The sequence below is a fragment of the Gasterosteus aculeatus genome, chromosome 12 (assembly GCF_964276395.1).
Source record: "Gasterosteus aculeatus chromosome 12, fGasAcu3.hap1.1, whole genome shotgun sequence".
In the NCBI taxonomy this organism is placed as follows: domain Eukaryota; kingdom Metazoa; phylum Chordata; class Actinopteri; order Perciformes; family Gasterosteidae; genus Gasterosteus; species Gasterosteus aculeatus.
Window position 1 is genome coordinate 23,994,760 of NC_135700.1, and position 21,993 is coordinate 24,016,752.

General features: G+C 45.8%; 3 protein-coding genes and 2 non-coding genes across 8 annotated transcripts; 2 read left to right on the forward strand and 3 right to left on the reverse strand.

The window, feature by feature from the left end:
- Positions 1-429: 429 nt before the first annotated feature.
- pole3 (polymerase (DNA directed), epsilon 3 (p17 subunit)) lies at positions 430-3,387 on the forward strand. Its single transcript, XM_040163142.2, has 4 exons — positions 430-993; positions 1,766-1,851; positions 2,042-2,160; positions 2,480-3,387. The coding sequence occupies exons 1-4, from the start codon at positions 928-930 to the stop codon at positions 2,677-2,679; spliced, it is 471 nt and encodes a 156-aa protein (XP_040019076.1). The 5' UTR covers positions 430-927; the 3' UTR covers positions 2,680-3,387.
- A 370-nt stretch (positions 3,388-3,757) lies between these two features.
- Positions 3,758-6,139, reverse strand: rpl12 (ribosomal protein L12). Of its 2 annotated transcripts, none has more exons than XM_040163106.2 (6): positions 5,873-6,139; positions 4,968-5,041; positions 4,522-4,620; positions 4,356-4,437; positions 4,179-4,265; positions 3,758-3,910 (listed from the first exon to the last, which is right to left on the reverse strand). In XM_040163106.2, exons 1-6 carry the CDS (start codon positions 5,907-5,909, stop codon positions 3,792-3,794), a joined length of 498 nt encoding a protein of 165 aa, XP_040019040.1. In that variant the 5' UTR covers positions 5,910-6,139; the 3' UTR covers positions 3,758-3,791. The 2 variants fall into 2 exon arrangements, with proteins under 2 accessions (XP_040019040.1, XP_040019049.1); XM_040163115.2 differs by having other exon boundaries at positions 5,768-6,033.
- LOC120813886 (small nucleolar RNA SNORA65) lies at positions 4,008-4,136 on the reverse strand. Its single transcript, XR_005711092.1, has one exon. It is a non-coding gene; the product is annotated as a small nucleolar RNA SNORA65 (small nucleolar RNA).
- Positions 4,788-4,914, reverse strand: LOC120813896 (small nucleolar RNA SNORA65). Its single transcript, XR_005711103.1, has one exon. It is a non-coding gene; the product is annotated as a small nucleolar RNA SNORA65 (small nucleolar RNA).
- Positions 6,140-10,133: 3,994 nt separating the features above from the next.
- kcng4b (potassium voltage-gated channel, subfamily G, member 4b) lies at positions 10,134-20,842 on the forward strand. 3 transcript variants are annotated; one of them, XR_013451633.1, is made up of 4 exons: positions 12,772-13,035; positions 14,786-15,619; positions 19,032-20,218; positions 20,265-20,842. XR_013451633.1 is itself a non-coding variant. In XM_040162805.2 (3 exons), exons 2-3 carry the CDS (start codon positions 14,861-14,863, stop codon positions 19,863-19,865), a joined length of 1,593 nt encoding a protein of 530 aa, XP_040018739.1. In that variant the 5' UTR covers positions 10,134-10,316; positions 14,786-14,860; the 3' UTR covers positions 19,866-20,842. The 3 variants fall into 3 exon arrangements, 2 of the variants coding, with proteins under 2 accessions (XP_040018739.1, XP_040018730.1); XM_040162805.2 differs by lacking the exon at positions 12,772-13,035 and adding an exon at positions 10,134-10,316 and having other exon boundaries at positions 19,032-20,842; XM_040162796.2 differs by having other exon boundaries at positions 12,715-13,035; positions 19,032-20,842.
- Positions 20,843-21,993: the final 1,151 nt, after the last annotated feature.

The window sequence follows — 21,993 nt, forward strand, 5'->3', positions numbered from 1 at the left end:
CGTCAATGAGTTTCAATTATACAAGTACAGCTTGAATGATACGTCTAATAAATGATTAGAGAATTGGCAACTATTCTGATACTTTTATTCATAAAATGTTTTTTCCCGCTATTTTAATTGAGAAAGAAATCAGCAAACTTGTGTCCAATAGAAATATATATTATGAATCCGTCAAATATTAGTTCAGTATACCGTATATGCAGTATCTATAACAGTATGAATTACACTGTTATACCTACTGCATATACAGTAGCCTCAATTAATGCACATTACATGCATAACTAATGATAATTTACTGTGTATAAAGGGACGTAGTTATATGTAGATTTGCGTCATAGTTATTCACCTTTTCGATTAAGGGCTTATTCAAGTATTTGAGTATGGTAGTTGTACTTTTACTTTGTAGTATGTCTGAATTCGTCCTCCACCACTCTATGCAGGCCTCATTTTACTAACATTCAACGCGGTTTGTTCTTTTTTCGCCCCGTTCTGTTCAGTGGTTTTTGTCGCTGTTTACTCACGCAGCAGCGTGACCTGACGCGTGCGTCACGTGGAAACGTAACGTAGTGACGTACACGTCAGGGTCAGAGTTGAAACCGAGAAGGAGGAGGGCTCGTGCTTGGACTGTTCGCGGGAAACGTCCCAAAACAAAACGGCGCGACCCATATCTCACACACTTAAAACCAATCAATGCGTCAAGCTAATCGATCAGATCGATAGGAGCGTCTGTTTCGGACGCGGAACTAGAGCAGCCAAATACTAACGGCACTACCAAACTGAGAGGGCGACTGACATTTACTAGCTAAGCTACTTGAGGTAGCCTCAAGCTAACACAACAGGGCTAATCTGTTAGCCGTGAGAGGCAACGGTTGTCCCTGACGCGAGGCTACAGTTAGCGGCTTGAAGGACTCGGTTACCGGGACAGAAATGGCGGAAAGACCCGAAGACCTGAACCTTCCCAACGCGGTGATCACCCGCATCATCAAGGAGGCGGTGAGTGGGAAGCGACGGAGAAGAAGTAAAAGTATCAATACTGCGGTGTACAAGTTAAAGTATTTATTTATTCACCGCTCTTACTTAACGTTAAGCAAAACCATCACGTTAATTATACAGTGTTAAAATACACAATATGAGTGTACAGTAAGTAAGTATGAAAACGAAATGTACCAAAATTACTAACGTTGGTTAAAAATGTAATTAAGTAACGTTCATCTTTTGTTGTGAAAGTACTGGATACTACATTCAAGTACACTACTCATTATTCAGATCCATTTCCACATTATATTATTGGATTAAAATGATTGATGCTAAAATAGAATCATGATTTTAATGTTTCAGCAGGTCGAGATAATTTAACTGATTAATTATTAACTGCCGGGTGGCTTAATCTATAATACATCATCATTTATTGCTTGATTTATGCGTTATTAATAATTTAACGCATAAAGTCAAGAAAAACTGCGTGTATTTAATTAGTATCATATATTCTGTGATCTACTTAAATGTTCATGTTAATGGTGGAAAGTAGCTTTGTTTTTTTAAGAGTTCCTATTTTATTTTCTTAACCCTGTTATGCAAGAGAATGTTGTTATCGTCCCTGAATGAATATATCTTTCTTCTTCCCCTCGGTCTGTGTTTTCTGGTATAGTGAATAAAGTGTGTGTGTGTGTGTGTGTGTGTGTGTATATATATATAATATATATATATATATATATATATATAATTATTGCTGCAGCTCAACTCCTCCGCACTGTTTTCCTAACAGCTCCCAGATGGGGTGAACGTGTCGAAAGAAGCCAGGAGAGCCATTTCCCAAGCTGCCAGCGTGTTTGTGTTGTACGCGACGTCCTGGTAAGAATAAAAGGTCTAACGTTTGATTCTTGATTCACAAAAGTAGTTGAAACGGGTGTTAACGTGGACTTTAGAACCTTCCGGAGGGGCCGTGTTGTCAGCTTTAAGACCCGCGTATCATTTGTGGAATGTTTTCATCATGCCACTAATTCACTAACGTCTTTGTTTTCTGTTTCTTTTTATTTTTCAGTTCCAACAACTTTGCTATGAAAGCCAAACGGAAAACTCTCAACGCGGGCGACGTGTTGGCTGCGATGGAGGAAATGGAGTTTGAGAGATTCTTGGAGCCGCTCCGAGAAGCTCTGGAAGGTCAGTGCAGCCGTTTTCAAGACGTCTCTTACAAAATAAGTGTTACACTTTGATTGATTTTAACCTCCTATGTACCATAAGACACATTTTTATAGGGGTACTTTTTTAGTAGTTTGATATCTTCCTTCTAAATGTTTCAGGTCCGACAATATGAGATTTCAGTTGTTACTTTCATTTTTTTTAAATCTAATTAGTAGTGTTTTCCCCTCAGGTGTGACCACAGGACTTGTGTCCGTAAGCTGTAAAACAAATCTGCATTTCCAGACAAACCACAATGCTGACGATCCAGATGTTAATGTTGGTTTGTGTTCCTCCTCAGTCTACAAGAAGGGCCAGAAGGGAAAGAAGGAAGTGTCGGAGCAGAAACGCAAGGATAAAGAGAAGAAGGCCGACTCTGAGAACGACAAGAGCAGGGAGGAGGAAGAGGAGGACGAGGAGGAGCGCATGGAGGAGGAGCCTGAAGCCGAGAACGAGGCGGAGGAGGACGAGGAGGAGGAAGAGGAAGAGGTGGAGAACTGATGGAAGAGAGGACGCCCACGCATGATGAAATGCACCCCTTCCCCCTCAAGGGATGCTCGGTCATCAGAATGAGCTGGGGGAGGGGGGGGGGGGGGGGGACATAAATAACTTCTATGTGCAGCTGCTGTCAATCAAACCTCAAGTCCAACTACACTTGTCTTTGATCTTTTGTACATATCTTTTGATAAAAACTGTTGACAAATATTAGTTGGCAGAGTTTCTCTGGAAGGAGGAACGTCGCTGAGACTGTTTCACCGCGTCCAGTTGAGATGACCTTCAAACGGTACCAGTTAGAAACACAAAGCGTCTTTGGTCCAACCACAAGTGGGCTCACAGCAGACATTAAAATGAGTCTCCAACGGCGCCGCCAGGTCGGATCGCGCGTCTCCGCTCTCAATGCAAATCGAGCCAAACGTCGCCCGACTCTGCAAAGGCCAGACGTGTCGCTTCGACGTGGAGGTGTTTAGTCTGCCAGAAATAAACGCTGGTAGAATCTCAATGTGGCTTTATGAACGACGGGATGCAAGAAAATGTGTAATTTTGTCTTGTCCTCATTGGACACATTTATGTGGTCTTTTAATTTGGAGAACCCATTTCAAAACCAGTAAAAAAGCCAAACTTAAGTAAAGTTTGTAGGTTTTGGAATCAGTTACTTTTGTAGAATTGCACATGGCAGATTTCCAATAAATATTTTATACCAAAACTAAACCCACTTTTCCTGGTTCAGGTTTACGGAATGAGATTTTAAGGGAACTTGTGCTTTATTAAAATTCAAGGTCTGCATTGGGTAAATCATTTGAAAGCCTGAAGATTAGAGCCATGGTGGGGAAGTTTAACTCACTTTCTGCCTTTAGTCAAAACGCCCCCGGACAATGAAGTGAATGTAGAGGTCAAGTACAGGAAAACATAGTATTCAAATTCTTAAGTCTCCAGATTTTCTACTGGGAGCCGCATTTAACATTGTCGTTTTACATTATATTGCAGACTTCTGTCTGAACTAGAACACTACAAATTCCTCAACATAATCCAACAGTATCAGTTTGTATGGTTTCCATAACAAGGATTCAAAAGTTCATGGTTCAGTTTGTGAACATTTGATTTTTATTGTTCAATTACTCAGATGGACATTCTACTTTTCCACTGTTGATGTCATCGATGACATCATGGGGAGGACGCCCATCGACGGTGCAGCCAACGGACTGAGCGGTGCCGAGAATCTCCTTGATGGTTCCTGAGGGAGGAAGATGCAACAATTAGAGGCTGCAGATCGTTTTTGGACAGAAAAGTCAAACTAATGAGCCCGTAGAAACGTTTAACACTTTAAGGGGATTTGTTCCAGACTTTACGGCACAGAGTTGTCCACTGGTTTTTCGGGCAGACCTGTTTCCTAAAGCCGGGTCAATCTGAGCCTCCACTGGATTATACTCAGTCACTAGACAGACAGGCATAGTGGCGGGATCCTGGACAGAAATTCTGATTGATGAAGCCTTTGTTATTACCGGAGAGCTCCCTGGCGATGGAGCGAGCCCTCATTGTGCGAGCGACTGTCACGATTTCGTCGAAGGTCACGCTTCCGCTGTGCTTGACTGGAAAAACAAATTAAGACTCGTTAGAAACTAGGCGACCCAGTTCAGCCTCCATTAAATCATTTTCACGGAAGGCCGCAGCGAACTTACTGTTCTTGACCTTCTTCCTGTCGCGAGGCGGCTCCTTCAGCGCCTTGATGATCAGAGCGGACGCAGAGGGAACGACGTCGACCTTCAAAAGAACAGGAACTCATTACCACGGCGAGTCAGTCTGCAGAGACGAGGCATTAACAGGGAAACGGGGGCCAGGTCGTACCACTGCCTGTCTGTTCTGGATGGTCAACCTCACGGTGATCCTCAGGCCCTTCCAGTCTCCGGTGGCCTTGGCAATGTCGTCACCAACTTTCTTGGGAGACTGATGAGGAAAAGAACCGTAGATCAGCAGACGTAAACAGAACTAGGATCTAAAGACAGGTGAAGTCAGACATTTTCTATAAAATATAAAAGAACAAGTTGGGGTTAAGGCAAGTTGTTGTATCATAGTTTCAACTGGCAAAGGATAATAACGAATGGGAGACTGAGATTTGTTCCAGACTTTACGGCACAGAGTTGTCCATTGGTTTTTCGGGCAGACCTGTTTCCTAAAGTTGGGTCAATCTGAGCCTCCACTGGATTATACTCAGTCACTACAGACAGGCATAGTGGCGGGAGGCTGGTGGGAGTTTTAGATTAGGATCAAGCAAATATTTTAGTTTCACTCACCAAACCCAGAGGTCCGATTTTGGGGGCCAGGGCAGAGGTGGCACCAACTTCTCCTCCTGTGCATCTCATGTACACTGCAAGAAGAAGAGTCACCTGAGCACGTAACGACGTAACAGATGGTTCCACAGATTATGAACCAGTTTCATTGACAGCTCCACGTGGAGCACCGCTATGAAGTTTACTGACTGGGGTTGGATTAGTACTTATTACACTTTACATATGCACATACTCTGCACTTTTTGCTATTTTGCACTGGTTGGATGTTAAACTGCATTTCGTTGACTCAGTACTTTTACCCTGTGCAATGACAATAAAGTTGAATCTAATCCAATTCCAAGACAATGATTTAATTCAAGAATGTCAGGTTTTAACAATGAAAATCAAAACAGTGCACAATATCACGTGGGCTTCCTTTGTCTAGTTTACTCATATTTCAACTGAAAGCAATTGTAGTTTAATGAGCAAGAGGATTGTGTTTATGAAGATAATCCAATTGATAAGTAAAGTATGTCAATGCTTTTAAACATCCATTGATAGCGGGGGATTATAACCGGTCTATAAAGAAGAATAAAACTAGATGTCTGCATGACTGAGGTGCTTCGTCCCATCCACGATGCTAGCTAAACTAGCCAACTGAGCTAGCACTCGTCCCACGTGTTCGTCCAAAGACACCGACTTCTTAATCAAACCCGCCACAAATTCACAAAAATCCCACCAGCTGAAAACATGTAGACATGCAGAAAACGAACAAACATCTTTCCTTCTTTTCTCCGTCGTCTCTATCGGACGCATTTCTTTACCGTTTTCTCTACGCCGTTAGCGGGCCGCCAGCCGGCACAGAGCGACTCCATCTTGGCTGTGAAACAGCTCCTGCCTATATTACCCAGTTGACAGAGAAAACATACCAATCTTAACCTCGTTGGGGTCGAATTTGGGAGGCATGTTGCCGCTGTGGAGGTTGAGCTCAGTTCAGCTTGGTTGGTGAGGGTGTCGGATGAACCCGGGTTCGGGACGACCGATTTACTGTTGCACCTTCACCGCTAAGAGGGAGAAAGAAAGATCGAGCTGTGGCCGTGGGGGGCATTTATAGGTGCCTCAAATATCGCGAGATTCTGAAGTCCCGGTCACATGACATTGGTCCAACCAACGGGCGGTTTTACTTCTTCAGACATGACATGTATTGTCATGGAGGAAGTCTTTGATCCTTTGAGGTGCTTCTTGTACTAGAGTGTTTGTATACTTTTACTCCACTACTTTCATCTGACGGCTTTACTTTTTGCCCTAAAAACACATTTTTTATCAAATATGAGTTTTTCTTTCATAAATCAGGAATCAGGAAACATTTATTGCCAAAATATGTCATACAGTAAGTAGTTCGACTTGGCGGTTGGTGCGTGACAGTAGACAGTGTAACAATAGACAACAAGACAGCAGTGCACAAGTAATAAAATAAAATAAAAAAAATGAAACTACCCAACAGTTTATTCAAGCACAGCTCAAATAAGTATTATATTAGTCACCTTAATTTGCTCGTTTTGAAACTATTTATAATGTTTCACTCAATTATCCATGTAAAAACACTACATTCTTCCAACTTCCCAAATGTGATTTTTGGTTTCATTGCAGGGCGAGTACATCTAAAGCGTGGCACCAGTACTTTGGCTCCAGGGTTGTGAATAACTCCACCACTGGAATCGCTGCAGGTGCTGGTCATGTGTCAAGGCCGCTTTCAGCTGAATCATCTCCCGGCCTGTTGTTCAGTTGCATGTACAACCAGTGTTTTCCTGTTTGAGTCCTGGAGGACTGTAAATTTATTTATTTATTTTTATTTGACTCAGAGCCGCTCTACAGGAATAGCAGCAGAACACAAGAGGGAGTAAGTGGGTGAGAAGCAGAGATCATCACTGTTGTGCTGTTTAATATGCATCACGAAAATCTGTCAGAAATTCACAGCTCACATTATGAAAGGAAACCTTCATCTGTAGCTTCAGAAAATCCTCAACATTCAGTGGCAATGTCACATCTGCAACAGCTCTTTTTATGTTGGAAATCAACAAAACGTGTTTAATTTTGCCTTTGACTGTTGTTATTTATTTTAATTCAATTAGGATCTGTTACCTCCCGTCATTTCTCAGTGTTTTAGTTTCAGGGTTCTCTATGAGTAATGACAGCGATGGAGAAAATGAGGAAAAAGGAAAGACAAAAAGTTTTGTCTCTGTCTGCCAGAGGAGCATAATGAATAATAGTGATTTATTGTGTGGTCGCTGACTATTTCTATTTCTAACAGCGGTGATACATTATGCCAGTGGCAGCAGCAATGGATCACGGACATTCCCATCACGAATAACCCCTCTAATGCTAATTATTTAGGGATTTCTAACGTGTGAACGGCCGCTTCGAAACATCTTCAGTTCAGTCAATGTGACGTTAAACACCAACACGAGACAAGAAGGACTCCAGTCTCCTGCTTGCAGTTACTGATGCTGGTCCATATCCACCGTTCTGCGTGTGCATGTGAGGATGTGTGTTCAGGCTACAACACAATGTGGACGTTTAGGTGCCAGCTGGTATTCCTGCATAAACAAACTGTGAGTCCTGAAGCGAGAACCATGGAAGCCATTGTTGACAATCGTGCACGCACACGCACACGCATTCACACGGACGCACACGCATTCACACGCACAACGTCCGACAGCTCATTTGTTAAACTCAGGGGGAATGATTTGATTTCAGCAGAGTTGCTCTCTCTCCATCTCTTCTTGATACTTGACCTTTTCCTTGCATTTTCCAATTAGCAGCTCTTCTCCTTCTCCTTCTTCTCCTTCTCCTTCTTCTCCTTCTTCTCCTTCTTCTCCGCTGTACAATTTCCTTTATTGATTTTTAGAGTCCCAGGGGAACGGAGGCTGAATACCTTGTGACTGGGGAGGGGATTGTCTTTGGATTCCTGTCCCTCGGGTTTTGTTATTATTGATGAATAAGTACGTGGGAGGAAGCTGGTTCGGACTCATGATTGGGTTTGAAAGAAGTACTTTAATCGTCTCTTCGTTTGAGGCAGACTCCAGGGGTGATGGAAGAAGGAATCAGATCATTAACTTAGAGGTAAACTGGGGATAAATCACAGTTAAAGTACAGCGTTGCTGCTTTTAAACACTTGGCTTGTGTAAAAGTACTAAAGTACCAGCAGCAAAACACACTTAAAGCACAAGATGTAAAAGTGCTCATGATGCATAATGGGTCATTTCAGAGTGATGTCATTGGCTTGTAATTATTGATGCATGTTCATCACGTTAACGGAGGAGAAAATGTAATTACTTTACACGCCGAAGAGTCGTTTGTGACTTTCACCAAGGGATGAATGACAATAATTCTAATGAAGATAAACAAACAACTCTTACAGATGAGCGATAGAAAAGCATCTGAGTGGAAACGTTTCAAACTGACACTCGGGTGTGTTTTCAGGAGCAGCCCCTTGTTCTCAGGAATCACCATTGACCCGGCTCGGTTCATCTCTGACAGCTCGGGGAAGTTTCAAATCCCAGCGCAGCCAGAAGATGACCTTTATCCCATCATGCATCTCCCCTGCAGAGATCCCAGTGTCGCCCAGTGCAGCGGTAACAATACTTACGAAAAAGTCCTTTTCTTCAATCAATGAACATACGTAACCATATATGAGTATTTTTAGCAAACTGTCAATCAGTGTGTAGTCCCGCCCTAAAGCATAGCTTTTAATCCGTCTGTTTGACTCTAAATGCACCTTCATTTATTACCAAATGAACGTCATCCTTTAGATAAGAGGACTTAAAACTAGAGATTGAGACCATAAACTGATGTTTACAATGTTTACTGAGAGAAAAGTCATTTTCTCATGGACTCCTATAGGAACCAAGGACGCATCGGCCAAAAGTTGCCGCCTCATTAGAGCGTAGACAGTCCACGTAAATAAAGAACATCTCAAGGCCTCATCTGCAAACTCTTCTCAAAGCACTTTGCTATCAGCTGAAGTGTGACGATGTCATTTTCATTTTCTGTAGCATTTAATCATGGAGCAATTAGCAAGATCGCTAGCTAGCCAGCCGGCTTGCTAGCTAATTCCACCGCGCGGTGATGCCACACTGGTCACGGGAAAAGATTTGTTTGTTGTTGTCGTGAACTTTTAGCAACGTTTAAGGGGCAACCGTTGTTTTCAGCAGGATGCACTCCGTTCAAGTCGGCTCGTCGATATCTGTAAGAGGATTAATCCGATTTCTCTCGGCAGGTTCCCTCCCTGGCTGCACGGAGACGGGCTCAGACAGAACCTGCAGCCCTACCGGGGCTCAGGTCCACACGCCACTTTTAATCAAACACAGTTTGAAGGTCTGGTGGAGACTTGGTTTGAGGTCGGGGTGATTTTGCTGAGTTATCAGCTGCGCCGGTCCCCGGTGATTCAGCACATATTGAGAGCAGAATAATTCCCCGTGGGAGTTTGGTTTAATTTCTCGCGTGGGAGCAGTGATGCACGCTGACCCCACTGCGCTATCAGGAAATTAAGCTGCAAAGAAAGAGGCTTACGGTTTATAAAAAAAGATGAAACGAAAGGCCGGCTGAAGTGTTCTTCATCCGTGGCTCCGCGAGGAGACGGAGCCACGGATTAAATGAGGCACAAGGACCGAAGCAAAGGGTTTGGGTTTTAGTGGACGAGACGCAGCTTGAGGCAGTTTATCACTGTGAAGAGTGAAGGTTGAGGTAAAATATGAATATATACATATATATATATATATATACATATATATATATATAGTGGTGGGCCGTGGATTTTCTCCCTGAGCTTTCTGTGCCATCTTACAATAACTGAGGTTATTAATTATTAACCCACAGCTACAGGTTGTTTTCTGCTTTGTGTAAACACCTCATATTCACGTAACACTGTAACATTTAAAGTGGAAACGATATTAATAAAAAGACACAAAAAATAAACTCACACAGGCGTGACGGCGTTGGTGTGTAGCGTTGGGTGTGTGAAGCACCTGACGGAGCAATCGGGTGATCAATACGCAATAAAACACCCCAGAAGTAATTGATTGAAGCCAAAGCACCAGAGGCTGTGTTCACTTTGCACACAGATCACACACCGAAATCAGTGAGAGCTCCTTGTGCGTCCCAGCATGCTCTCTGGTTTTCCTCCGCATCCCTCCCACTCGTGGATTATCACGTAATCCCTGGTACTCATCAACTCCGGAGGTCAGAGGTCATTCTATGAGAGCACCGCTGGATTAAATGCGTTGTTCTTGTTTGTGGGGGTCAAGGAGGAGCACGAATGCAACACGAAGGAATCTTTGATAATCGTCCTCCTTTTACATCAAACGCACCGCGGTAAGTGAACGCATCACCGCTCAAACGCGCTCCGGTGGGCTCCTCAGTCATCGCTGTTTAAACGCCCCGTGGCGTGCGACACTTCTCATACTTTGTACTTTTACTTAAGAAGGCTTTTGAATTCCGGACGGAAGAACATTTTACATGTGTAAAGATGTAAGCAGCCTTTGTGTCCGTTGGAACGAGATGTAGTAAAGTGTCTTGCGCTCTGATTCATCCGAATCTGAGGCACTCGTGTCAAGGCCCAATCAGTTACCACGGAAACGCCGTAGCGATTATTCAAACAGTCAACACAGCCAGACGCCAGGAAACAAACACGCCGCCAACAAAGTCCACGAAACACGAGACCCCAGACATTTATTTAACAGAGGTCAACGCCGGCGGAGCGAGGACGCCGGTTATCGGACCCGAAGAAGCCACCTGCTTCTTCTAAACAGTGATACAAATCATGCATGACATAATACTGCGTGTGCGTGTGTGTGTGTGCGTGTGTGTGTGCGTGTGCGTGTGTGTGTGTGTGTGTGTGCGTGCGTGTGCGTGTGTGTGTGGGTGAGGCTCTCACACATGTTGCATCCTCTGTTCCTTGTTATTAATCCTCTCTGCCGTTGGATATTTGCACACCGGGTTCAGCTGCATTCAAGCGAAAGCTTCACCGCGTCCGGATCGAGTGCAGACTGCACTGTAAACAACAACAACAACCACAACAAGTCTCTGCTCGGTCCAGTTGTTGTCCCCCTAGCGGGTCCATGGCTGTGACACACGCCGCGGGGCGTCTGTTCGTTTTGTCCCTTTTATTAAATAAATCTAATTAAGTCGAACAGGTCACAGCGTAACAACGTGGACCATGAGACCAGAATCCAGACCTGGTTTGGGTTTGGATTTGGGACCTGATTCAGGACTTGATTTGGGACTTGAGACTCAAGACCTGAGACTTACTTTAGACTTCCTTGTGACGTTAATCAATAACTTGATCAATAATAATCAATAACTTGATTAAGTCCTTCAAATTGAACTGCAAGATGATACTTCCTGTACTTAAACCTAAGCTCATTAAAATACATGAGTACTACTTCTGTCCTACTACTTGGGCAAAGTAAAAAAGTACTTCTTAATTCATTTACATGTAAAAGTAACGACTTCCTCTGTGAGTCTGTGATGCAACGGCGTTTTTTACAGTGTAGAAGAAGAGCGGCGACTGAGAGGAGGAGGAGCAGGAAGAGGAGGAGGAGCAGGAAGAGGAGGAGGGGGAGGAGGTGGAGGTGGGGGAGGAGTGGGAGGAGGAGGAGGGGGAGGAGGAGGAGTAGGAGGAGGAGGAATAGGAGGAGGAGGGGGGGGGGGAATAGGAGGAGGAGCAACAGGAGGAGGAAGAGGGGGAGAAGGGGGAGGAACAGGAGGAGGGGGAGGAGGAAGAGTCCCAAATCAAGTCCTGAATCAGGAGGTGGAGGAGGAGGAGGAGGACCAGGAGGAGGAGGAGGTGGGGGAGGAGGGGGAGGAGGAGGAGGGGGAGGAGGAGGAGGGGTGGGAGGAGTGGGAGGAGGGGGAGGAGGAGTTGCGGGAGGAGGAGGAGGTGGGGGAGGAGGAACAGGAGGAGGAGGAGGGGTGGGAGGAGGTGGGGGAGGAGGAACAGGGGGAGGAGGGGGAGGAGGAGGAGGGGTGGGAGGAGTGGGAGGAGGGGGAGGAGGAGTTGCGGGAGGAGGAGGAGGGGGAGCAGGAGGGGTGGGAGGAGGGGGAGGGGGAGGAGGAGTTGCGGGAGGAGGAGGAGGAGGGGGAGGAGGAACAGGAGGAGGAGGAGGGGTGGGAGGAGGTGGGGGAGGAGGAACAGGGGGAGGAGGGGGAGGAGGAGGAGGGGTGGGAGGAGTGGGAGGAGGGGGAGGAGGAGTTGCGGGAGGAGGAGGAGGGGGAGCAGGAGGGGTGGGAGGAGGGGGAGGGGGAGGAGGAGTTGCGGGAGGAGGAGGAGGAGGGGGAGCAGGAGGGGTGGGAGGAGGAGGAGGAGGAGGAGTGGGAGGAGTTGGGGGAGGAGGAGGAGGAGTTGCGGGAGGAGGGGGAGGAGGAGGAGGAGGGGGAGGAGGAGGAGTGGGAGGAGTTGCGGGAGGAGTTGCGGGAGGAGGAGGAGGACGAGTTGCGGGAGGAGGAGGAGGGGGAGGAGGAGGAGGAGGAGGAGTTGCGGGAGGAGGGGGAGGAGGGGGAGGAGGAGGAGGAGGAGGAGGAGGAGGAGTTGCGGGAGGAGGGGGAGGAGGGGGAGGAGGAGGAGTGGGAGGAGTTGGGGGAGGAGGAGTTGCGGGAGGGGGAGGAGGAGGAGGAGGAGGAGTTGCGGGAGGGGGAGGAGGAGGAGGAGGAGGAGGAGGAGGAGGAGGAGTTGCGGGAGGGGGAGGAGGAGGAGGAGGAGGAGGAGGAGGAGGAGGAGGAGGAGGAGGAGGAGGAGGAGGAGGAGGGGGAGGAGGACGGTCCTGCTGTCAGACACAGATGAGAACGCAGCGCCGGTCGGATCATCTGGTTTCTGGTCCTCGGGGAGCGGCGGACCAATGGAAGCGCAGCGGAGAAGAAATAATTGTGTTGTAATTTAATCCGCCGGAGAGGCGACGTGTGCGGAGCCGCGGAACCAGCCCGCAAAGTTCACAGCGGCTCCACAAACTGCGCGACAGTCACAACGATGCAAACAGCAGCGGCGGAACCCGCGAGCCGGAGGAGCGTCTTCAGAGGAGCCGCGGAGCGCGACCAGGTCTGTGTCTGCCGCCCGAAGTCACAAGTCACAGCGGCTCAGCGGCTCGTTCCGCTTCTCTGCCGCCTTTTCAACAACGTTGATATTTAATGTTTGAGGTTTGGGGAGAAAATCACCGGCTGTCACTCAATGGATTCATGTACACTGGAATCAGCGGATTAATCCAAAATGAAAGCGTTAATGAGCTCGACCTCATCAGCGCTGTTACATTAACGAGTGATGATAACCAAAGACGCATTGGGCCTGATAGTTTTGTCCGTTTAAAACTGCAGTTCAGCTGGTATAATTGGGTAAATACATTTGGAAAGTATAATTCTGCGTATTCATATACTCAATGTTAGAAGTCCTGCATGTTTCTGGTGTTATTACTGGTATTAATGTGTAATCAGCATGTGGCTCATTCTGGATTTACTGTTTGGTACTAGTTTATTCAATGGACTGATGACACGTTTAGTGTTTAGACTTTTTATCTGCGACGCCATCCGTCCCTTCGGCCACGTTCAGGGGAGTGGAGGGCCGTCTTTGCCACGTAGCTGCAAAAATATGTCCCAATCAATCTCAAGTACGGGACTCGACTTGAGTGAGTGCACCTGGTTTATTTCCGCCAGTGACCTTCAGCATCTCACCAGGAAGCTTTCAAGGATCCACCTGAGAAATGACGGAAATGTGGAAGAACAATGTTTTTGGGAAGGTCACGGTTGAAGCAGAGCAGTGGTACCGACACACGGGGGATGACGGCGAACACCACATGGTGGCATCGCGGTGAAACGAAAACACAATAGCAAGGAAAGAATGTAAAACGTTCCTTATGCACTTTCATCGGTTTATAATTCCAAATGGTTCTTGAACATACAAACAGCACACAAGATGTGCAATGATATGCACTTTGATGAATGCTGCAGATCAAATATCAAAGGGAATTCTCGTCTAAAACGAAACACGAAAAATTGATGGATGAAAGATGAATTAACACGTATGAAAAGGGTTAATTCTTTGGTTGAAAGGGACATTTCAGAATTCAAAGCATCGTCTATTTCTGGGCCCCAGTTTCTGGCCACAATGCAGAAGAAAAGGAAACCTTGGAAGAGTTTTTACTGTTGAGAATCTCTCCTTTGTTCTGTGTTCACAAGCTGGTTTGATGTCAATTGATCACCAAATACTTCGGACAGATATTTCTTTGGCCTCCGACTGAAAAATGTGTTTTTATAAAAATGCACCTGGCCTCCCAGCTCACAAGGATTTTGCACGTTAGATATTTTTTTTCTCCATGATACAGCTTTTTAAGGATGTCATCTTGGAACAGAAGTTTTAGTTTCAGGAGCCTCCTCAGACGCCGTTTCCTCTCCGGCTCATTCACACCCGGCGTCACACCGGAGTCGGTGAGAGGTTTTAAGGTCGACAATGTCACAAGAATCAAGGCGTGAATTGGCGTGAAGTCCACTAAGGAGGGTGTCAGGAGGAAAATTGTGTGGGAAGGAAAAATCTGTTTTTAAATTTGTGATTCATTTTACATTGTCATCGTCTTAGTCTTTAGATATTTCATTATTCAATGGGTGTTTGGGAGCTGGAAATCTGCACAGTGGTTTAAGTCAGTTCTGGATTCATACTTGAGAGTAGGGGACCCAGTAAGGAGCCTTGAGGCACTCCGCATGCAATGGTGTCTTGGATGAGGTATTGACGTACTGAGACAATTAAAAGGTACTCTTAGTTTTGGACTAGATTGACCTTTTATTTTGATGTGTCGTTACAGCTCCTCTGAGGATCATCCTCCCTCAACTGGATCTACGAATACCTCTTCCATCCCGCTGCCCACCCTGAAGCCAGCATGCCCATCATCAGCAACGCCAACCACGACTTCAGCACCTACTCAATCAGCAGCGACGACAGCAGCCTCGACCGATTCTTCACCGAGATCCCGGAGACCGAGACCATCAAGGGCGTCTACTTCCAGCGCGCCCAGCTGCTCCGTGACCCCAAGGCCTCGTACGCCGTCGACCACGCCCTGCAGGTTCTCATCAATGTCGGGGGCAACCGCTACACCTTCCCCTGGAGCACCTTGGAGCAGTTCCCCCAGAGTCGCCTGGGACGCCTGCGTTTCTGCACCACCCCCGAGGAGATCGCGCGACTCTGCGACGACTACGACGAGACCTGCCAGGAGTACTTCTTCGACCGAAACCCGACGGCGTTCAGGGTCATCCTCAACTTCTTGGCGGCGGGGAAACTGCGTCTGCTCCGGGAGCTGTGCGCCGTGTCGCTGCACGACGAGCTCGACTACTGGGGCGTGGACCCGGGCCACATGGAGCGCTGCTGCCGGCGCCGCATGAACGCTCGCGTGGAGGAGGTGGCCGAGCGGGAGCGCAAGGAGCAGCAGTGGAGGCAGAAAAGGGTGATGCTGAAGAAAAGCACCACGGAGATCAAACAGGGCTACCACAAACTGACCTGGATGCTTCGAGAGGTGGTGGAAAACCCTCAGTCGGGGTTCGCCGCCAAGATGTTCGCCTGCCTCTCGGTGGTCATGGTGCTGGTCACCGTCATCAGCCTGTGCATCAGCACCATGCCAGACCTCAGAGATGAAGAGACCAGGGTGCGTATGAAAGCCTGCATCCTGTTTCACGCACATTAATCAGCACATTAACTCTAGCAGGATAATACGTATTACAGTAAGAAGATAATAAATACAGTAAAGTAAATGCACCAAATCCTAAACGGATCAAATCATGAAGCTGCACTAATCAACATATATATATATACATACATATATATGTATATGTATATATATAGATGAGTTCTGCAGGTTGTCTTTCCGCTCGATGTTCACTCCACAGGTTTTTTTTGCCACTTCACTCTCGTCAGTGTCATTTTCAGCCAGACATCAGTGATGGGCACCAAACGACAGACACCGCTAGCAGCAGCTTGGTGATGACAGCTGAAGAAGCAGATATATTTCTCTAGAATTACTGCAGGTTTAAAGCTGAAAAGAGAGGGAATGTAAAGCTACAAATTAATGTTCCGTGACGCATTTAACAATTGTAATCCTTCAACGACACAATTTACCTTTCCTTAATAACATCATATATTAGTTTTTTACAGCTTTTTAGAGTCAAAAGTAATAAATCGCAGATAAGAACAAAATACAATCTTTCCTGCAATGAATAAATAAACCATTATAAGAGTCAATTGAATAATAATAGATGAAAACATTATGTCAGTATAAAGAAAGGTAGGATCTCAAAATAACAGCCACCTTATTTGCTTAAACGGTAAAATGCACCTAAAAAATGAATACCTCCACGAGGGCATCCACGAGGAAGCTACACAAAATTGTGGACTAATCACTTAAAAAAATGCAAGTAGAGCAAAGCGAAAGGCCAAGTGGACTAAGCCGATTGCGGCGAGAGAATCCGGCTTTGGCTCCTCCGGCAGTACGAGAGGCGGCAGGTGGTCCAGCAACCGGCCTCAGGTGCACGTCTGGTGTAGTCAAGGACGACTTGGAATGAGTTTATGATCTCGAGAACGCGATGTGACCACGGTGTGCTAGTGGAGGGTGGAGAGAATAAAATGCTTCTGTGAAATCGCGGATGTCCGCTGTTGTCCGTGTCGACAGAAGCAGTCGGGCTGCAGGCGGTTAAAATAGCTGTCGGTGATCACGCTCCTCAGCGTGGAGTCGCTGGATTGGTTTCCTTCGATGCATGTGCAGTCAATCGTACTAACCAAGACACGACAAGTAGTCGAAGCACGAACGTGTTCGGTTCAGAAGCTGAGGAGCAAAACACACACTCCTGTTTGTGAAGGGAAGACAAGTCTTATTTTTCATTTCTGGCAACAGGTGCCGTTTTTAGTCTGCGGCCTGGCAGACATCTTCGGTTGAATGTTGGCCGGCTGGTTTGTCTTCACTCATCATCTGTCAAAGAAGGATAATCAGCAAGAAATTGTGGTATTTATTAAATCAATGGCTCCTTGGCTTCAGACAGAAGTAGATTCAAAAACTAACCATTCCTTTATGTCAGATGTTCATTTTTCCCGCTGCTTTTTGGGTTATTGCAGAAAAGAATCTTTCACCATTCAGCAAGATGATATTTTATTCCAAACTTCACTCATGATTGTTCAAGAGAGAAAGCCGCCGGCTGAAGTTAAAAGCCAACCAACCTGTCAATCACATTAAGCCCCGCCCTAAAGCATCCCCTGCTTTATGGTCTGTTTGACTCTAAATGGACCATAATTCACTAAATGAACATCACGTTATATTGAAGAAGACCATAAACTCATGTTTACAATGTTTACTGAGGGAATAAATCCAGAGAGAAGTAGAGTCATTTCCTCATAGACGTCTATGGGAGCAGAGGAGTCGCCCCCTGCTGGTCACTACACAGAAGTAGAGTCATTTCCTCATAGACGTCTATGGGAGCAGAGGAGTCGCCCCCTGCTGGTCACTACAGAGAAGTAGAGTCATTTCCTCATAGACGTCTATGGGAGCAGAGGAGTCGTCCCCTGCTGGTCAGGAGATTTTTAAGAGCCTTCTGTATCGGCTATAGATGCTAACTGGTAAAAAACCTCAGTCAGATAAAGCATCAATGATTCTACATTAATGTATTACACTTTCTTACAGCTTTTATTCATGTTGATAAAGTCCTTATTTACATACAGTATACAGAAGTACATTGCAACAGTTGCTAATGCTACGCTAAGGTTAATATCGGTTAGCAAGATTCCACAATTAATAAACCGTCAATATATAAGTGAAAGTTTGATATTCTTTAAAATGGGAAGCATCAGGAGGTCAAGTGTATTATTATACTGTTGGGTTAAGTAAATGTACTTATAATACATATCTTTCTTTAGCTGTGTGGATGTTGATACGTTAGCTTAGAAGCTAAAAGCCAGATATAGATAGAAGCTATCATCATGTTGGTGAGCAGGATGTACAGCCTCATTTCCTCGATATTAGTAGTAAGTAAGTAATTATCTTGCTTCTTGGAGTCATGTTCCCTTTGGAAACACAGCGCACCGATCTTTAGAATAAAATCATTGATTCAGACACTCAATGACACCAGCTCCTTCAGGCTTTCAGAAAACTAAAGATTACGCCGCAGAAAAGTGTCATAACTTCACCGTCATAATTGTTGCGCGCATTTCTTGTTGCTTGTTTTCTGCTGTCATTCATCCGGCTTTTCAAAAATAAATGGAAATGGATTTTCTTTCTTACTTTATTGACCGACCATCCACAAAACAACATGCACTTTCCTTTGTTGACGTTCTGCGGCGGCGGATAAACGTTGCAACTCAATGTACGTGGTGCTCTGTGATTGAGGCGTTTCACCCGGAGGAGACACATGAAGTTTGAATTAAAGTTGGCATCGTGACAATTACTATGCGGAGCGCAAATTGTAATGAGCGACAGTGTTGTTCCTATTTTGACTTTCAGTTATTTAAATTCAAGGCACTTAAAGCTGAAAGTAATTTATCGTCTGAGGTCCCTTTAATTATCGTCAGCAACCAAAATCTCTTCTCAAGGGCGTATTCATACCACATAAAAGGGTAGTATTTATATTTAAATTCAAATTATATAGCAGACGGACAAATTTAACAACATTTTGTTTATTTGGGGGAACTGTCCCTTTAAGTCCACAACCTTCTACTCACTGCTTATTAAACATCCGACTGATTATACTTCATCCTTCATTCTTCTTGGAGGGTCAAAGGCTTAAAATGCATTCTCTCGTATTCATTTTACAAGGCTTTGTATTTCCCAACATTTCCCACAATGCCCTCTGTTTGGGTACCATGTTACCATGGCAACAGAGAACTATGCAGACCTATTACCATTTAGGCCTCTTAACCGGGGTAAGTTATTTTCTCTGAGTCCTCCAGACCCACAGAAGACGTTAAAAATGGCTTAACCACAGCGATTTCCCCCGAGGCCGCCTTTTGAACATGGCGGCGTGACCCTTGACCCCTCTTCTTCTCGTCGCCGCGTGTCCCCGTGTGCGTGTCCGCAGGGCGAGTGCTCCCAGAAGTGCCAGAGCATGTTCGTGGTGGAGTCCATCTGCGTGGCGTGGTTCACTCTGGAGTTCCTGCTGCGCTTCGTCAACGCCCGGAGTAAGCTGGCCTTCGCCCGCGGCCCCCTCAACATCATCGACGCCATCGCCATCCTGCCCTACTACGTGTCCCTGGTCGTGGACGTCAGGGACGGGTCGCGGGACGACGTGGTCGTCGTGGCCGCCGGCAGAGGCTACCTGGACAAGCTGAGCCTGATCCTGCGCCTGCTGCGCGCCCTGCGCATCCTCTACGTGATGCGCCTGGCCCGCCACTCGCTGGGCCTGCAGACGCTGGGGATGACCATGCAGCGCAGCATCAGGGAGTTCGGCCTGCTGCTGCTGTTCGTCTGCGTGGCCGTGACCCTCTTCTCGCCCCTGGTGCACCTGGCGGAGAGCGAGCTGGCGCCGTTCGCTGCCACGCACCCCCAGCACAGCTTCAGCAGCATCCCGGCCTCCTACTGGTGGGCCATCATCTCCATGACCACGGTGGGGTACGGCGACATGGTGCCGCGCAGCATCCCCGGTCAGATGGTGGCGCTGACCAGCATCCTGAGCGGCATCCTCATCATGGCGTTCCCCGCCACCTCCATCTTCCACACCTTCTCCCGCTCCTACCAGGAGCTGAAGCAGGAGTACGAGCAGCTGTGGAAGGAGGAGCGGGGCGAGGAGATCGCCGCCGAGTGGGAGGAGAGTCGGTCCAAGGTCGATTTCTCCCCAAACAGGTTCAAGGGAAACGACGGCGGGCTGATCTCAAGCAAGAGACTCCAAACGCCGGTTCCACCGACGGCGTTCTAGCGGCGCTTTCATTCCCCGGTGACGTGTTAGAAAGGGTGAGGACGTACTCGGCCCTGTAGAAGCACATTTAGAGCTATAGACTGTTACAGTGTTATTGTCTGTTTGTGTCCTGGATTCACGCTTTAATACATCAAACTGTGTGACGGCCGTCAGGTTAAACTAAGCTTTCTTTTCAAATCCGCAAATAAAACCTTTACTTACTGAATTCATCTTTTTGTGTAAGAATATATATATTCCATCACACAGCTATGTGCACATTTCTACTAGTAATGACACATGTATTGGATATATATGATATAACAACTACTAGTATTGGTAGGAGACACAATGTCTATAATAGGGGCATTGATTAGGCTTTAAGGCAAAGAAGTGTGTTAGCCTGCCTTGCTAACACGTTAGCACCGATTCACACGAGATGTCAGATTTCTGGTTATTTCACAAGCGGTTCCAGCTTGCATCAGCCATCTTTTTCACATTGGGCTGGATTTATTTTTTAATATTTTGATATTGTTTGCAGATTTAATGAGGAATTAGTGAAAAGGTTAAAGGTGGATGAAAATGTGGGAGTGAGACAAAAATACAGAGGAACAAATACAAGCACAAACAACGTCACTTTACCCAAAATGTAACCGTTTGCTTAGTGTTCGTATTTCAATTACACGTCTGAAGAATGCGTTGCTCTTATGGATGTTGAGAGTGTCCTTAAACGCATCGCCATGCTGCACAAGTGATGATGACAGAATCATAGAGAGACGTTTCACAGCACATGTGTCCCGTCTCGGTCGATGTTTCATTTTAAGTGGATTTGCGTTCCCTGTCTGGAAGGAAGGAGAGTGATTCAAACACCTTCGATATGCTGAGGAGAAGCCGTGTATTTGATGGAGCTTTAATGAGCAGTTCAATGTCATTCGTTTTGCTTGTCTCGCTCTTTTTCCCAAACAGGCAAACTGACAATAAACTATTGCTTCTATTTCTAACTGCCGTAGTGTGAGAATGGCTTATTCACAAAGTAATAGTTCTCTCACTGGAGCTCCCGACCATAAAGCACAAGTTCAACTAAAACATCCGACAAGCAGCTTTAAAGCCGTACTCAAGTACTTGAGTAAATGTACTTACTTACATTCCGTCCTCTCTGCCACCTGTTTGCGGTTCCTGTTTTTCCATGTGACAGAATTATTATTTGAATGAAGGCCGTGGCCGGTTTGTCTCGTGATGCTGACAGATGGACAGTTCTTAAAGAGCCTCTTCACTGCTGGCACCATCACTTCCACTCAGACCACAAACAATGGAGACATTATGAATTCACCAACAGGCCCCTGTTATCCGACGCCTCCTCCTTTCTGAGTCTAACATGGCAAAGAATGGAAATACTGAAGGAAAGTACTTCGTTATTGTACTCGAGCAACTTCAACCTGTCGCAGTTACCATTTCCCTTTTTAAATGATATGTTATTCAGTATAAACTTTAAACAGTCACAGAGTCGTTTCCTCGGCCTTCGACTTTATTCCTTCAAAATAAGGAGAGCAGAACATTTAATGGAAAAATAAAGCTTTTATTATGAAAGGGCTTGTACAGTGGCAATAATACATCTTCCTGTTGTCTCTGTAAGTGATAAATCAAAACACAGCAGCTGTTTGCAGAGTGATGAATATTTGACTCACGTCCTCCGTGATTGACATGTAATAAAAGAAGAAGCTATTTCACATTAGCTCTTAAAATGCGGCTCCCCTCAAACAAAGTGCGTTTTCTGTGTCATCATCACTTTGGTGATTCGGTTGTGTTTTGCTTGTCATCACGATGCACAAAGGAGCGGATCGTCGGTTGGTGTTTGGGATGTGAAATACTAGTAGTGCTAGCCTTAAAATGAGCCAATTGTGTCTTTGCCCATTTTAAGTCAGGATCGATGCAAAACTGCCTCTTCTCAGTTGTGATTCTGCAAGAAACACACACATAGTGTACATTGTTAGTAACCCACACATAGTGTACCTTGTGTAGTGTACTTGTATTTGTACCTGAAAGTCAGTTAATAATTTATGTTTTCTGCTAATGTTTCGCTAAAAGGAAATATTGTATAACTTATATCTATTAAACATTCCAGTTGAATTTTTCTCCATTTTTTGAGTAAGTT

What these genes read in the sequence shown, in the direction of transcription:
- rpl12 (XM_040163106.2), bottom strand. Translation starts at nt 5,909, where the DNA reads ATGCCTCCCAAATTCGACCCCAACGAGGTTAAGATTG. An exon ending in CAGGAAGAAGGTCAAGAACA is followed by an intron (nt 4,266 to 4,355) that starts GTAAGTTCGCTG and finishes TTGTTTTTCCAG; the next exon opens with TCAAGCACAGCGGAAGCGTG. An exon ending in CATCGCCAGGGAGCTCTCCG is followed by an intron (nt 3,911 to 4,178) that starts GTAATAACAAAG and finishes TTCCTCCCTCAG; the next exon opens with GAACCATCAAGGAGATTCTC.
- pole3 (XM_040163142.2), top strand. Translation starts at nt 928, where the DNA reads ATGGCGGAAAGACCCGAAGACCTGAACCTTCCCAACGCGGTGATCACC. An exon ending in CCCGCATCATCAAGGAGGCG is followed by an intron (nt 994 to 1,765) that starts GTGAGTGGGAAG and finishes TTTTCCTAACAG; the next exon opens with CTCCCAGATGGGGTGAACGT. An exon ending in GTGTTGTACGCGACGTCCTG is followed by an intron (nt 1,852 to 2,041) that starts GTAAGAATAAAA and finishes TTTATTTTTCAG; the next exon opens with TTCCAACAACTTTGCTATGA.
- kcng4b (XM_040162805.2), top strand. Translation starts at nt 14,861, where the DNA reads ATGCCCATCATCAGCAACGCCAACCACGACTTCAGCACCTACTCAATC. An exon ending in TCAGAGATGAAGAGACCAGG is followed by an intron (nt 15,620 to 19,031) that starts GTGCGTATGAAA and finishes GCGTGTCCGCAG; the next exon opens with GGCGAGTGCTCCCAGAAGTG.